The 13,990-nt window shown below is 38.9% G+C and overlaps 1 protein-coding gene across 2 annotated transcripts in view; it reads left to right on the top strand.

Annotated features, from left to right (window-relative positions):
• LOC150104458 (zinc finger protein Noc-like) overlaps positions 1-9,073 on the top strand; it is a 58,704-nt gene extending 49,631 nt beyond the window's left edge. For both annotated transcript variants that reach the window (XM_090395639.1, XM_090395637.1), the window contains one exon: positions 7,353-9,073. In XM_090395639.1, the coding sequence (XP_090251765.1) occupies positions 7,353-8,717 (1,365 nt within the window). In that variant the 3' untranslated portion in view covers positions 8,718-9,073. The remainder of the gene's footprint in view (positions 1-7,352) is intronic.
• The last annotated feature ends 4,917 nt before the right edge of the window (positions 9,074-13,990 follow it).

Raw genomic sequence — 13,990 nt, 5'->3', positions numbered from 1 at the left:
CACAAATTAAGAGCAACACAATTTAGTGTGGAAAGAAGTATACTTGATATCACAAGACTGGATCACGAAAGGAATATGTGGATAAGAAATCAAACCAGAGTCTCTGACATCAGAGGAAGAGTGAAACATCTGAAGTGGCAATGGGCTGGGCATATTGCTCGAAGAAAAGATCAACGATGGACAAAAGAAGTACTGGATTAGATTCCACGAGAGGAAAAACAACCACGACGACGACCTAAATCAGGGTGGATTGATGATATCATCAGATTTGCAGGAGTGACATGGGAAAGGAAAGCCATGGATAGACAGTTCTGGATTGATATTGGAAAGGCCTTCATCCAGCAGTCGATCCACTGCTGGATGAAGTGTGTTTGAATAAGAGGTTGCATTTCTTTGGAAGAGAAAGAGAACTCATGTTATCTGTGTCCTCCCTTGTTTTTGAACACTTTTTGTGCTGTGTTGATGACCCTTTATGATGCATGTAACGATCAGGTTATCATTATTTCGTAGTGTGCAAGCGATTAACACAAACCGACCCTTCCTTTCTTTCAGGAAAGGGGATTGGTTTGTGTGAATCGCTTAAGCAACAGTGTTAAGCAGCATTCACTACTGCCTAGCGATGAATCCGTATCACTTCGATGTAGGAAAGCCCAGAACGAAGTTACTACTGAAAATAAAATTGAATTGCTTCTTTGCTTCTCTTTTTTTTTTTTTTTTGTGGTAGCAGTAAAAATGAAAATGTTCTGCTTCCATTTATGCATTAAAGGTGAACATTTGGATGAGATAAAAGAAATAATGCAAGCAATCAACAAACACTCTTTGAATTACTTTTACAATTGAGATTTCTAAATTTAAGATAAAATTTTCTTCTACTACTGTATATTGACACAAATTACGCGATATTTATTTCCATTTCTCCCCGTTCATATTATTAATCAACTGTTTTGTTCTTCTAATACAGAAACATTTTTTGTTCTCTCCTGCATCGCCGTGGTTTAAAATACTTTCAATTATTTGTAGGATCTGGAAAAAGAAACATTTCTAAAACCGTTAAGGAGAATGAATGCTACGAGAAAGAGGGACATTCATTGTTTTTATGTTGTTTGAAATACTCGTAGTGAGAAATAACGTCCTTTGAGACACCCCATTATGCATTCTCGTTTAGCAGGATTCCACTAAAAGTTTATAGAAGTTATATCTATAAGCAGAATGTCTGTTTAGTGGTGTTCGATTTCTTTGGCCACGTAAATCGCATTTATTGTACTCCAGCTTAGTAATGAAAGCAAAAATGTGCGGGTGGTGTTAAGGTAAATCGCTGACGGAATTCGTAGAGATCTTATGATTTTGTGAATATTATTTTGAGATAATGTAGTCAGCAACATCCCGGTTGATGCACATCAGTTAAACACTCATCTAAACGAAATCATTCACTGCCATAACTTCTTAAGATCCCCTTTAATGTAACGGGATACTATGAAAACAATTATCGCCTTACTTGAAACAAGTTTCCAAAACAAAACAGAAAATGATCTCAATCTGTTAGGGTAACTCGCTTGAGAGATCTGAAGAGAATGTGCGTCCTACATTAAAATCTTCTTCATTTTCTCTCTAAGTTCCAATCCTCCAGGGATGAGATGATGTTTATCATCATATCTCTATCGCATCCAGATGGTATTCTCTACCTGCAGAAGAACACTGCTGTGGGAAAAAAAATTCTGCTTCTGACAGCTTACCATTCCTTGTCATAGGGTAATACTGTATGTCGATTAATCGGTCGCATTGTAAGGAATTTTGTTGTTCTGGAGACATGAATAAACCGAAGTTAGCAGGATTCAGTTACGTCTAAAAAGGTGGAATTTTCTTCACTTGCTCGTGAGGTCTGAACAAAAGTTGATTCAGATAAAAGACGGCAGGCAATTTCGACTACGCCACTGATGCACTGCGCCATGCATTTGCTGATAATAATTACATCTTTAAATTATTATTGTTGGTTTCAAAATGACTCTTGTTCATTGGGATGCTGATGGTTTACTTTGAGTTAACCCGGAAATAGTAATCTAAAGTTTCTTTTACGAAGAAATGCAATTCCGATAGAACTGGATTCCGCCCACCTAATTCACAGAATGCCCTTGTTAAGTGCTGTTTAATTTCTTCCAAGCTGTTCATTAGTTTTATAACTGGCCGTTCGCTATGCGATCATTTCATCCGTATCTGAGTCCTCGCTATGCTTTGATCCGCATTTACGAACTAATGCAATGAATAATTCATGCTGCCTCACCATCTCCCTCAAGTGCACTTTCTTGGAGTGCCAGACTTCCTTCTCCCGATGCCACTCGTCACACAGACTACTTTGTCTCTGCACTTACATGCCCAGATATTGTACGGTGGCACTCTCGAGCCTTCTCTTATCAAGAATGTGGCGATCTCAGCAGCAGCAGGCCGCCGAACGTTCATTGAAAATTTAATAATCTCAATCACAGTACACTTCACACAACTGTGTTCGAAACTGAAGTTACTCCACGGCTACTGACATTTTAAGGAAACTTGCCCAATCTCTTTTCAACTTTAAATCATTCGAACATCGGTTAAGGCTGAGAGCAGTCGTTTTGGCTTTCTCTAGAACAGTTGTGGTTGCAACTTGTTGACGAAAAAGTTTTCAAATTCCTTGTGGAAAATTCGCTTTCCTCAGGTCATCAAAACGCTCAACGGTTTTGATATTCATTTGCACCCGACGACGTGCTTTGCATTTGGTAATTACTGTTTTCAAAAATCTTCTTTGAAATATTCGTTTAACATTTTACTTAACAGTGTCGTTATTCGAAAAACCTTTATCAGGACTTTTCACCTGAAGGTGAGTTAGTCAGTCTCATGCGGGAATGACAGGGGTTTTTCTTGCGAGAAACTCGAATTTTTCATCCTTCAGCCAGGCAAACCGGCCAGGAGAATACCCGCACCTTACACACAGAAATATGTACGATATTTAGGCAAAAAACTACCCATCTTATGCTAAATTATGATCACGAAACCAATACTAGTAGGTCGTAGATCTTAAAGGGGCTCTGAATACCGCGGGTTATTATTATTTTCTTCTATATTTGCAATAAAAACGTATGCACTGCTGCTTGTCAGTTATTTCTCGGTGTTACATTCATCGTGACCAAAATAATTTTTGTCTGGATCGTTGTTTGGCACTGGCTCATAATTTCTTGATATTAATGTGCATAAATAAACGATTTCCCAATTAAACGAGGATTTCTGACAAGCGGAACACGACATTAGTCGCACCGTATGAAGTGGAACAATGTTGTATGGCGTCCGTCTGCAATATCAACATTTTTTACATTGAAGCGAGCGTGAGCTGGTGAAATATTTTAACTTCAACATTATTAAGGTGTGGCTGGCTGTCAATATTTCAGAGTGAATTAAAGAAGTCAACTGTGAGAATTTTCCATTCATCAACAGACACCAAATCGCTTTAAATACTTAATGCAGGTGCTCGAAGCGACTGGTTTTATCATTTACAAATATAATTTGACGTAATGTTCAATAGATTTATTGTTTCGGTGCGTATTTATAATAATGATTTACATTCAAATGATTATGCTAATTGAAATTACGTTAAATTATTTTTTAAAAAAAAATTACGAATTGAAATAGAGCAGATATTTGGTAACTTTCTAATTTGGGTGGCAGTTGTCTGTGCGTAAATACGGCATGTTTTATGCTTTTATGAAAAGAGGCTGAAAACGTCATCTCGCAGTGCCGTGCATTGTCATACTCATGCTGAACTCATGAATTCAAATAAAAGAATATACTAAAAAATATGTCACAGCAGTGTCGCTTATTATTAAGCAGAATCTTCCAATTTCCTTTGTTCATCTTCTGATGTCAAACTGTCAGTTATTCGGGGGGGGGGGGAGTTACTGGCTTAATCACGGTGTCTAATTACAATAGCACTTACGTGTAAAGTGCCATTCCATCCATGCTGTTGCATTAAAATGGCACGTAATAGGGAGTATTGCACATTCACAGATAAAAACGAATCTTAATAATAATAATAAACAGGCCTCATAAACTCAAGCTCGCCCAGAGCAGGCTTTTACACACATCCATGCCCAAGGTCGGACTCGAACCCACAGTCTGTGGATTGGAGAGTAGGTATGCTATTCACTCGGCCAACCAAGGCGGTGAGATTTTCTTTAGATGCTCCATAATGGATGCTGTTTCACTGAACTGGCGTCCATCATTCCGTCAATTTCGACGAAACCTGTAATAAACATGAGCAGTAGCTGCCTAACATCCATTTTCTGCCAACCCGCTAATTCCACTTCTCTTTCATTTCATTCAGTGAATAATCATCCGGGAATGGAAGTAGACTGATCTCTGGAACATCCTTCGCCATGAAGTATTCACCGAAGACTGCAACCGCCAGTTCTTTGATTCCTTCGCTCTCAACATCAATTTGCTCATAGGCTCTGCAACCTCGTGTGAGGGAGCGATAAAAAATATGGAGATACTGCTTATGCGTTAAATGGAAGGCGCTATTAAAACTATGATACAAAATTATTTAATGCCATGTACAGGACAGAGAACCTTGCTAACTGGGGTGGAGAATCGTGGCTTTCTACCAACAGACTGGGGGGGGGGGGGTTCGAATCCCGCCTTGGGCATGGATGTTTGTGACTGTCTGTTGGTGGGAGATGGATTTCCTCGTCCGGCGTGAACTTACAACCCCGCTTATTGGAGGCTGGAGTGGCTTGTAAAAGGTGAGACGAAATAGAGCACCATTTCTGACTGTTCGCCAACCAGCGAAACTGATGAATAATCGATTTACAGCCTCTTCGGGACTGAATAGGCAGCCACGATGTTTAAACTTAAGTGAATGTATGCGCAGATGGTAACTCTTTCCTTACTGATCAAACTGATAACTTAAAAGAAGACTTATTTAATTCTAAACTGAAATAAAAATAATAACTAATTAGAATGGTCTTGGATTGTGTTTTATAAATAGAAAATTAAGTCTCAAACCCTCCGAAGCTCTTTAAAAATCAACAAAAAAGTTTGTCATACAGTCTAGTGGACGAAATATTTACGCGTGGTGGAGGGGGGGGCTCAGAGTGTAGTAGAACAGTTTAGTTGGGGTCATCTCTATAGAAAGGCATTTCATATATTAATGATTTCTAAGCTTAACTATTTTAAGCATGATTTTTTATTTTTAATTCCTGATGTCGAAAACACTGAGGCGATCAATTTCGTGTTATTGGCTTTGTCACTGTATGCTCAGAGCGTTTTTCCCGAATAGAAAGGGAGGGAGTAGGGTGGGGTGGGGTGAATAATGTGTACAACTTGTTGTGACTAGCGTTCGGCTCCGCGGGTGGCAATGCCTTGTTCTTGTCGGCAGCCTCGTCAGTTATCCGGACACGTCAGGGGTGGTCGCGCTAGTGATGATGGTAGGTGTTTGGGAAAGTCAATTATAGTCTAGCTGCCGTGTCTGAAAAGTTGTTACATCCTGGTGCAGCATTTTTCTGTTTGTTTTTAAGTAAGAAATACGCTGCTTTTAGCATGTATAAATAGTCCTTTAATTAGAAATATATTTTAACGGTAATAATTAAATAACATCGTTTGTATCCTTTGAAAATCTGTAGTGGACGCGAAATATTTGCAACCGAGGGACTCTTCTCCTGGGTAGATACTAGTTTTTCCTCCCAGATACCGAAGTGGTCAGAGAATGTACAATTAATAAGCACACCAGACTGTAGCTTGGAAAACTGTGTGGTTTGGGTGGGTGGGTGTGAAGGGGGGGGGGTGGCTGAGGGAAATTGCCATAACGAGTTTTGCAGCTCCATAGATGACAACATCAAAAGTAATATGAATTGTGCTGCTGGAAAGTTTTTATCAGACTTATTTGGAAGAAAGAGTTACCCAGATAAGAAACGCTCGTGCTAATAGAAAAATACAACATCTTTTCTTACCTTTCCTTTTTTGGATTTTTTTTTTTTTTTTTTTTTTCTGCTGAAATGGACTAACAATTATCGGGTACAGAAGCTGATAAAGCGAAACTTACGTGATCCTTTACTTTTCGAAGTAAACTCATGAAGTTTAACATTGATGCATTAATTTTAATTATTTTATTTTAAATGCAATACTTGTGATGTCATATTTCAAGCATATTTTGACATCATAATTTATAACCAAATGAAATATTTCCCATTTCTAGATTATTATTTTAGAGACATTGGAGGATGAACCGAACTTTTGCGCTTTAGACTAAAACAGTTCAGTGATAACACCTCAATAAATATCTCAAGTTGTTTTTTTTTTTTTTTACTGATTATTAACACTTTTTTGTCTCTTTCGGATTCTAAATTAGTAGAAGAAAGTATTTCACCGATTTTTATGACGTACGGTATGCGAACACTTACTAAAATTCGTTCTGAGATTTGCACTGGATAGAAAAATACTTCAGGAATTTCAGTATGAGTCGCTACACAGTGCTAGCAAGCACGTACTTGACGAAATGCCATCAAAATGAACACAGCGTAAGTGGAGGGGGGGGGGGGGGTGAATCATCATCTTAAAATCAAGCAGTACGAAGACGTTCCCCAGTAGATAAAAATTCACGAAACGGGAAGAAAATTATATCCAATAATCGAAAATCTTTAAATTCACAATGAAATATTTTATCGAGTGCAGATAAACCACAGCAAAGAAAGTGAAAAAAAAAAAAGTGGGGAATTTTTGGAAGGATGGTGTTGAATTCAGAAAACATTTGCCCTTCCAAGTGACCTTCAAGTTAACCCCAGGTAAGTGTTTGAATAACAGAATTAATAATCCTCTGATGTTACCTTTGCACAGTGATCCACTCAAACAGGTGCTGCCCCCTGGAATTGGTCATAAATGAATATGCGATTATCGTAGATATTAAAATGGGTGAGGGGGATTTTCCATATTTACATCACTTCCTGACTCGCCCTTCCTTAATAGAAGAGAAAAAAAATTACGTCTGACCAAAACAACTTCCCTTCCAATTTGGAATTATTTAAAGCCTATCAGTAAACTGCAGAGGGATAAGCTCAGTTTTTATTACAGCTTAATCGCGACAAACCAGTGACATTACAGCTTAATATAAGTGTTATTGGTCGTTGACGTTTAAAAATTGAAATTCTCAGAACTTGTTTATGAATGAAATGTGAAATCAGCCAACAATTGCTGGTCTCGCGAACCACATTCTAAATATTCAAATTATGTATTTGTATTCTGTATCAAATCCAAAATCTGTAAATTACATTCAATAAATTTCATTCTTCCACATGCTACTAACTTTTTTCTTTTCTTTTCCTTTTCTTGTGTAGCTGGATGCTAAGAAGAGTCCGCTCGCCTTGCTCGCTCAGACGTGCAGTAACATTGGAGCCGATAATCCCAACAACAAACCGCTGATTCCCTCTCTCGAGAAGACAAAAGACCTCGATAAAGCCAAGGACAAGTCCTTCTCCAGTTACGACAAATCGTCTTTCAAGCCGTACGAGTCGACCAAGAAGGAAGACGTCAACTGCGATAAGAAGACGCCACCTTCGAAGTCGAGTTCACCAGAAGAGCGAATATCTCCGGCGGGAGGCAGCGTGGGATCGTGCGGTAAAAGTTCGCCCTCGACAGACATCGACCCCATCACCACCACTAAATCAGACAATGCGGAAAGGTCAACTCCGGTCACCACGTCGAGCAGTTCCAGCCCATCGGTGTCGGCCATCGGCACCAACTGCACTCTCCGGGGACTCGGATACAACTCTTCCACGCTAGGGCTCGACCTGGGAAGAAACGACGCCAAAGAAAGCCTGACTTCCGTTTCGCATCTTGCTCTCGGGATGTACAAAAGCAGCCTCGGTTCGCTGGGCAACTGCACTGGGTGTGGTCCTGTCGGCGGACACATACCGGTCGACGCCGCTTCGGCTCATTCGTTTCCTTCTGGAATCGCCTCCCAGAACGGCTTATCGCTCAGGCCTGGAGGGTATTCGGCTGGATCGGGATTGTCGCCGTATCTGGGCTACGCACGAGTTAAAACAGCAGGAGGAGGAACAACCCTGGTTCCTCTTTGTCGAGATCCTTACTGCACTAACTGTCAGCTAGGCCTGCAGGCTGCCCAACTACCGCCGTGCCCCAGCGGCTGTTCTCAATGTACCCACGACCGCCTCGTGCCGACGATCGGTTCAGGTGCTCCGGGTTTGCCTGGTCTCACTTCGAGCTTTGTCCCTTCGCTAGGAACCTCTTCGTCGCCGGTTCTTAATTCCGCTCTCTACCCGATGTTGTCTCGACCCAACATCTGCAGCTGGATGGTGGGAGACACGTACTGCGGCAAGAGATTCACCACGTCAGAAGAACTGCTGCAGCATTTACGGACCCATACCAGTATCTCCGACACGTCTTCGGTGCCCTTGTTTTCACCCAGCATCAATCCAGGAGGGGCCCTTGCAGTGAGCTGCCCGCTGAACTACAGCTCGGCTCCGACTCTAACGTCTTCTGCTGGTCTGCGGAGGACTTACCCGACCAGCATCAGCCCGATCAGCTCTCTTTCGGCAGCTGGAAGGTATCATCCTTACAAGCCGCATCTGCCCTCTCTGCCTGGAACTGCGTTGCCCTCGCTCCCGCATCCTGGTCTCAGCATGTATTATTCTCCGTATTCCGTGTATGGCCAAAGATTAGGCTCTCCAGTGCACCCGTGAACGAACGAACTGTGTCGGACGTGTACATAGCACAGAACTGTTTGTGTACAGCTGAGGACGATAGAATCAGCGCTTTTCTCACTTCGGTCAATGAGGTAGTAATAACCTTTTCACTTTTCTCTCCCTCAGAATTTGTTTCTATTTCACCACACTACACTTCAATGATTTTTGGTCGAATTATTTTGACTTTTCTGTGTATAGAGTTGTCCTGCTGCTGCTGCAGTCTGAAGTATACTTGTAAATATCACATCAGGCTGCCCCCTCTGTATATGCACATGCTGTTCACCTCTGTGACACTGTTACTGTTCACTTAGACGTGGCTAAAAGATGCAATTATTAAAATTTGTTATTTATAATTTGCCGTGTCTTTCATGCTTCTTCCCACTCGACAACACGGGCTTTAATTCCCATCGCAAACTTTGTTAACACACCATGAAACATCGCAGAAATCTTCCTTTGTTATCCCGATGTGGATATAATCTACAGTCTGCCATTTCTTTGCTACTTAAAGCTGTTGTGACAACAAACAGGTATGAATATTAAGATTGCGGAGATTGGCTGCGTAAAAAATTATTTCCTGAGGTCAGAGAAGGTCGGGAGTTGCAACATCTTTCCACTGATATTGCTCATGACTCATGCTGCAAGAAATTCTCAACTCTTCAACCACTGTTACAGCTATTAGGTTGTTTTCTTGTCTGGTCATTAGTGAATGCATTTAAAAAAAAAAAGGTATTCACATTACGCTGAAGGAGTTAGAAACATTATCGATAGCAAGCTGTAGACACGTTTAAAATCTGAGACTCAAGCTTGAACAATTATTAACAATCGTGCATTCAAAGAGAAAGACGGGAGACGCACTCAAAAAGTGACTGGAAAAACAGCGCACAGGGCCCAACTTTCTTATAAAGGGTTGCGCTGTTTCGAATTATAGCCGAAGTAACTCAAGCTACGAGGCCAGCGTACTACGTCTATAAATTGCGTGCGGTGCTGCGGCCAGTTTCTGGCGGATGAAAAACCCGAGTTACTGTGAGGAAAACCTGGCAGCCTCCTTCCGAGACCTGCTGCTTCAACTTCACTTGAGATGGCATTATAAAAAGTCTCTTCGCCACCTCGATGGGATTCCAATTAAATTCTTTCTAACACAAAGGAAGTTTTGAATTTTTTGAGGTGTGGGAAGGGAAAATCATCAGGACGTCAGAGAAGTATCTACTCGATACAATCGCTCCCTGCTATTTTATTATTTTGTACACATTTCATAATCAAGTTATAGTTCTTCATAAATTTAAAGGGTTTGATGGCTCCTTTTAAATGTTCCGCTCTCTATTAAGCCCTGGTAATCGGTACAGCGTAAAGAGAACATATCAAGACGAACACACATCAATAGGGTTAAGGTCTTTATAAACTTTTTTTGGTGATTTGAATCTGTGAAAAATCAATATTTATCTCGTTCGAATCACCATTATACGTTTTTAAGACTTGGCTAATAAAATGATTGCCGTATGGCTGGTTGAAATGTTAATCACCACACAAATTGAGTAACTGCTGGATCAAAAAATCTGAATGGGAAATTAAGTTTCGCGGTATTATTTTCTCCTCTATAGCCTGAAAAATAAAACGTGTTAGCTGTTTACAATTAACTTTTTCAAACTTTTCTAAATGATGATTAAGCTGGGTATTATGGATAACATTTTAGACACCCGAACTTTGATTTCAATATAGAATACGTATCTATACTGGCAAATGTCACCTTAAGATGTGCGATTTCTTTGTAGAAATGGGGGGAAAAAAATACATTTTTCGATAAAGTGTCACGGAGACAATATTTTTGTCTAACTTAGAATCCGTGTTAAAACCAAGTTAAAATAAATGTTCATCTGTGCAAATATCAGCATTAAAGGCATCAGTTTCGCTATTTATTCTAAATTGAACAGCCATTTATCAGATTAAATCCATTTTTTTTCTAATTCAAAATAATTATTCTGATTTTCGTACAGCCGTTATTAAAAAAGTAAAAGTAATCCCAATTTGTTTTCATCAAAGTAATCTGCCACGTGCATTGATATTCTACAGTGAGTACAAAAGTAATCAGATATGCACCGAGGAAGCAGTCTGGCAAATTCCAAATTGTCATGCTTTCATGGATTGGTCTTCCCTCGAACTACTGCAGTTCGCGAGAGTGACGTCATATTCGTGTTACAAACGGAAGGACTTGTGTTTATTAAGGTGAGTTAACTGTTCTCATGCGGAGCTGTCTGGGTGTTTTTCATCCTGCAAAACAGGCCAGATGAGCGAAAAATTGATACAATGGCCAGATAGCTGTGGTTGCGTCATCTCTAATTCAAACAGACCCTTCCCGACTTTCTAGTACTCGAAATATTATCTCAAAATTCATTCTACCAGATAGCAGTATTTACACACTGCTGTGTTCATTTTGATATCTCTAAATTCTTTCACTGCAAAAACGAAAACCCCACGAATCTTGTATTGGGAAGGGGGATGATAAATTCATTGCAATAAAGTGTCAGTATCGTGATGGAACTTAACAAACGTTGCCACAATAAAGGCGGCTTGGTTGGCCGATGGGGAAGCACGCATTCTTAGACCATCAGGGGGCTGCAGGTTCGAATCTCACTCTGACATAGATGCTTATGAATATCTTTAGATGGCAGATGATTTTAATACCATTGTGTATGGGTGTGCGTGCATGACACACCAGACCTCCAAAGTGGTTTGGAGAAAAAAAAAGTTTCATGCTTAGTCTCAAGTAAATCTAGTAGCAGAATCAGATTATCGAATCCTAACTCATCCGTGGTACTCGAAGTGCAATATATTTACAACCTTTCATGGGTAAGACGAGCACAAAAATTGTTATTGTGAAATGCACTTCCCTTTCTCCTTAGATCTTAGACTTCTTGACACAATATTCATTACGATTCTTTTTTCAATCGTCTTCTTAGTCTTCCGACTGGTCTTTTGGTGCTTTACATTTTTAAAAAATATTTTTCTAATTATTTTATTTTTCTTCATTCGGTTAACATACCTTTAAATTAATTTTTTCCTGTTTGCTATTCATTTCTTTAAGACACATTTTTTGTTATCTCTTCATTTCTGATCTTATCATTTTTTTTTCTCCATAATATTTCTAAGAATTTTCATTACCGAGTAGTGTTTAGCTATTTAATCTTAACTGTTTCAGTTATGCTAAGTGAAAAGTCATCTTGTTATATTTTGTATATATACCTGTCTTAGCTGCAATGTTCACATTTTCTATTTCTTATTTTTCTTAAAACGTTTTCTATTTGTGATGTCATTCCTGCATTTTATTATCTGTCAAGTTTTTCTTCGAAGGTTTTTCTTCATTCTCATATAAATTAATAAAATGTTCTTAAAGTCATCTAATACAAATCGCACGTGCCTCAAACAACACCATTTGGTTCAATTCTATTTAGTACAGCATCGACACCAAAACAAGCTGAATCCTCAAGAGAAAAACATCCTCGATGGTCTGAGACATTTGCAAGATGCACTTGCCTGAGACATTCACAGTACCATTCACACTAAAAATTGTTACACCAATCTTTCATACCAGTTGATTAAGTGGTTATACAAAACACTGATGAGTCTCTTTGAATTCGTTTAAGATGTGTACTGCTGGTACTTTCGTTATAAGAATATTTCCTTAAGTCTAATCCACAATGATCTTTCAGATTAAAGCAATGTCCCAAATACATTGAGTGGCCACTTTATTAGGAACATTTCCCTATTTAGGAAAATGAGAAGGTATTCCTAATAAATGATCACCCAGTGTCTGTTAGGAAAATACAAACAAAAATCTCACTATAATTCGACACGTGCATTTGCTTAACAGCTTTACAAACTTCCATCAAATCTCCTTTTATTTCGTCTTGTCTGGAGACAGGACGAATCTTTGTCGAAATTATTTCCAGCATTTAATTCCTTTGTAATTAAGTTGCTGGGATACTATGCAATATTATAGCAACTAAGTTTGATAAAGAGGAACTACATTAAAATATCGTTGCGATTCGCTTTTCTGGTATAGATGCTCAAGGAACGAACAGATATCATTATGGCAGTGAAACACGATGAAAATTTCATGATTCCTTTCGATCGACAAATTTTTGCTTGGCTGGTGCATTATTTCTCATTTCATTGATTGGATCAACTCTTGACATTTCAGTCTTCAAAACACGTCTATACATCTTAGTCATTTTCTGGGGCTTTTATCCGCCACCCTAACATCAAACACCTGTTCTGCTAATCTTTCCTTTGCCATTCCTTTTAAATATTTATACCATCTTGCATTAGCCCTGCTTACACATCCTCCCTGAATACTAACAATGGCGATTTCCTTTCTAATATCTTCATGTTTAATAAAATTCTGCATTTGATGCCATCTGTTCACTCTCCTACTTTTTTCAGGATCCTCACATCTGCATTCTTTGATCAACTAACCCAAATGACCACTCCATAAGTTAAAATTGGTTTGAACACTGCCTTGTATGCTACTAGTTTAGAGTGTGGGCTAATTTCTCTATTATTCCTCTGTTCAGCAATTTATAAATTGATTAATAATAATTATTATTATGGTACTTACACAAAATTAGGGGTCAAGAACTTACTTAGATTGACTTTCGTAACCATATGTTTAGGACAAGGGAGTTAAGTGTTATACGTAAATGTACTGTTTCAAATTGCGTATATTCTCCGGGCTAGTTTGTCTGTTTTGCGGTTTGAAAACCACACTAGCTCTGTTATGACACTAACATACCTTCACTTGGCGTATCCTGATAAAGGTTCTTCGCAACCTAGAAGTCTAACCCACTTCTTTCCAACCGAAGGATTTCGTTTAAACTGACTGAGCTACGAAAAGTCATCGGTATCGACAAGTTATGGAGGCTCTAATTTCTCTCTTTATCCCATATAAATGTATTCAGTTGTCTTTTAACCATACTAGCTTTCCATAATCTGTTGTTCTATTTCCATATTTAATTTTAATTTTTATTTTTTTGAAATTGAAAATGTATTAACACTGAAGATGTAGCACAAATGAAAATATACAATGGTGATGCAAGAAGTATTTAGAACAATATAAGTGATAATAGTAAATAGTAAAACTAATACTACATGTACATGGTAACAGAGAGATTGACAGTTAAAGAAGACTTAGGAAAAAAGAACAGAAAATTGAAATAAACTAGAAGGAACTGTACATTGTGTGTAACCAAGGGCCGTGGCCATACTGGCTGCTATAA

This window comes from Typopeltis vanoorti, chromosome 7 (assembly GCF_054136105.1).
Source record: "Typopeltis vanoorti isolate ZY-2024b chromosome 7, IOZ_Tvanoo_1.0, whole genome shotgun sequence".
Lineage (NCBI taxonomy): Eukaryota > Metazoa > Arthropoda > Arachnida > Uropygi > Thelyphonidae > Typopeltis > Typopeltis vanoorti.
The sequence above is the reverse complement of the archived record's forward strand: the minus strand, read 5'-3'. Positions and strand labels throughout refer to the sequence as shown.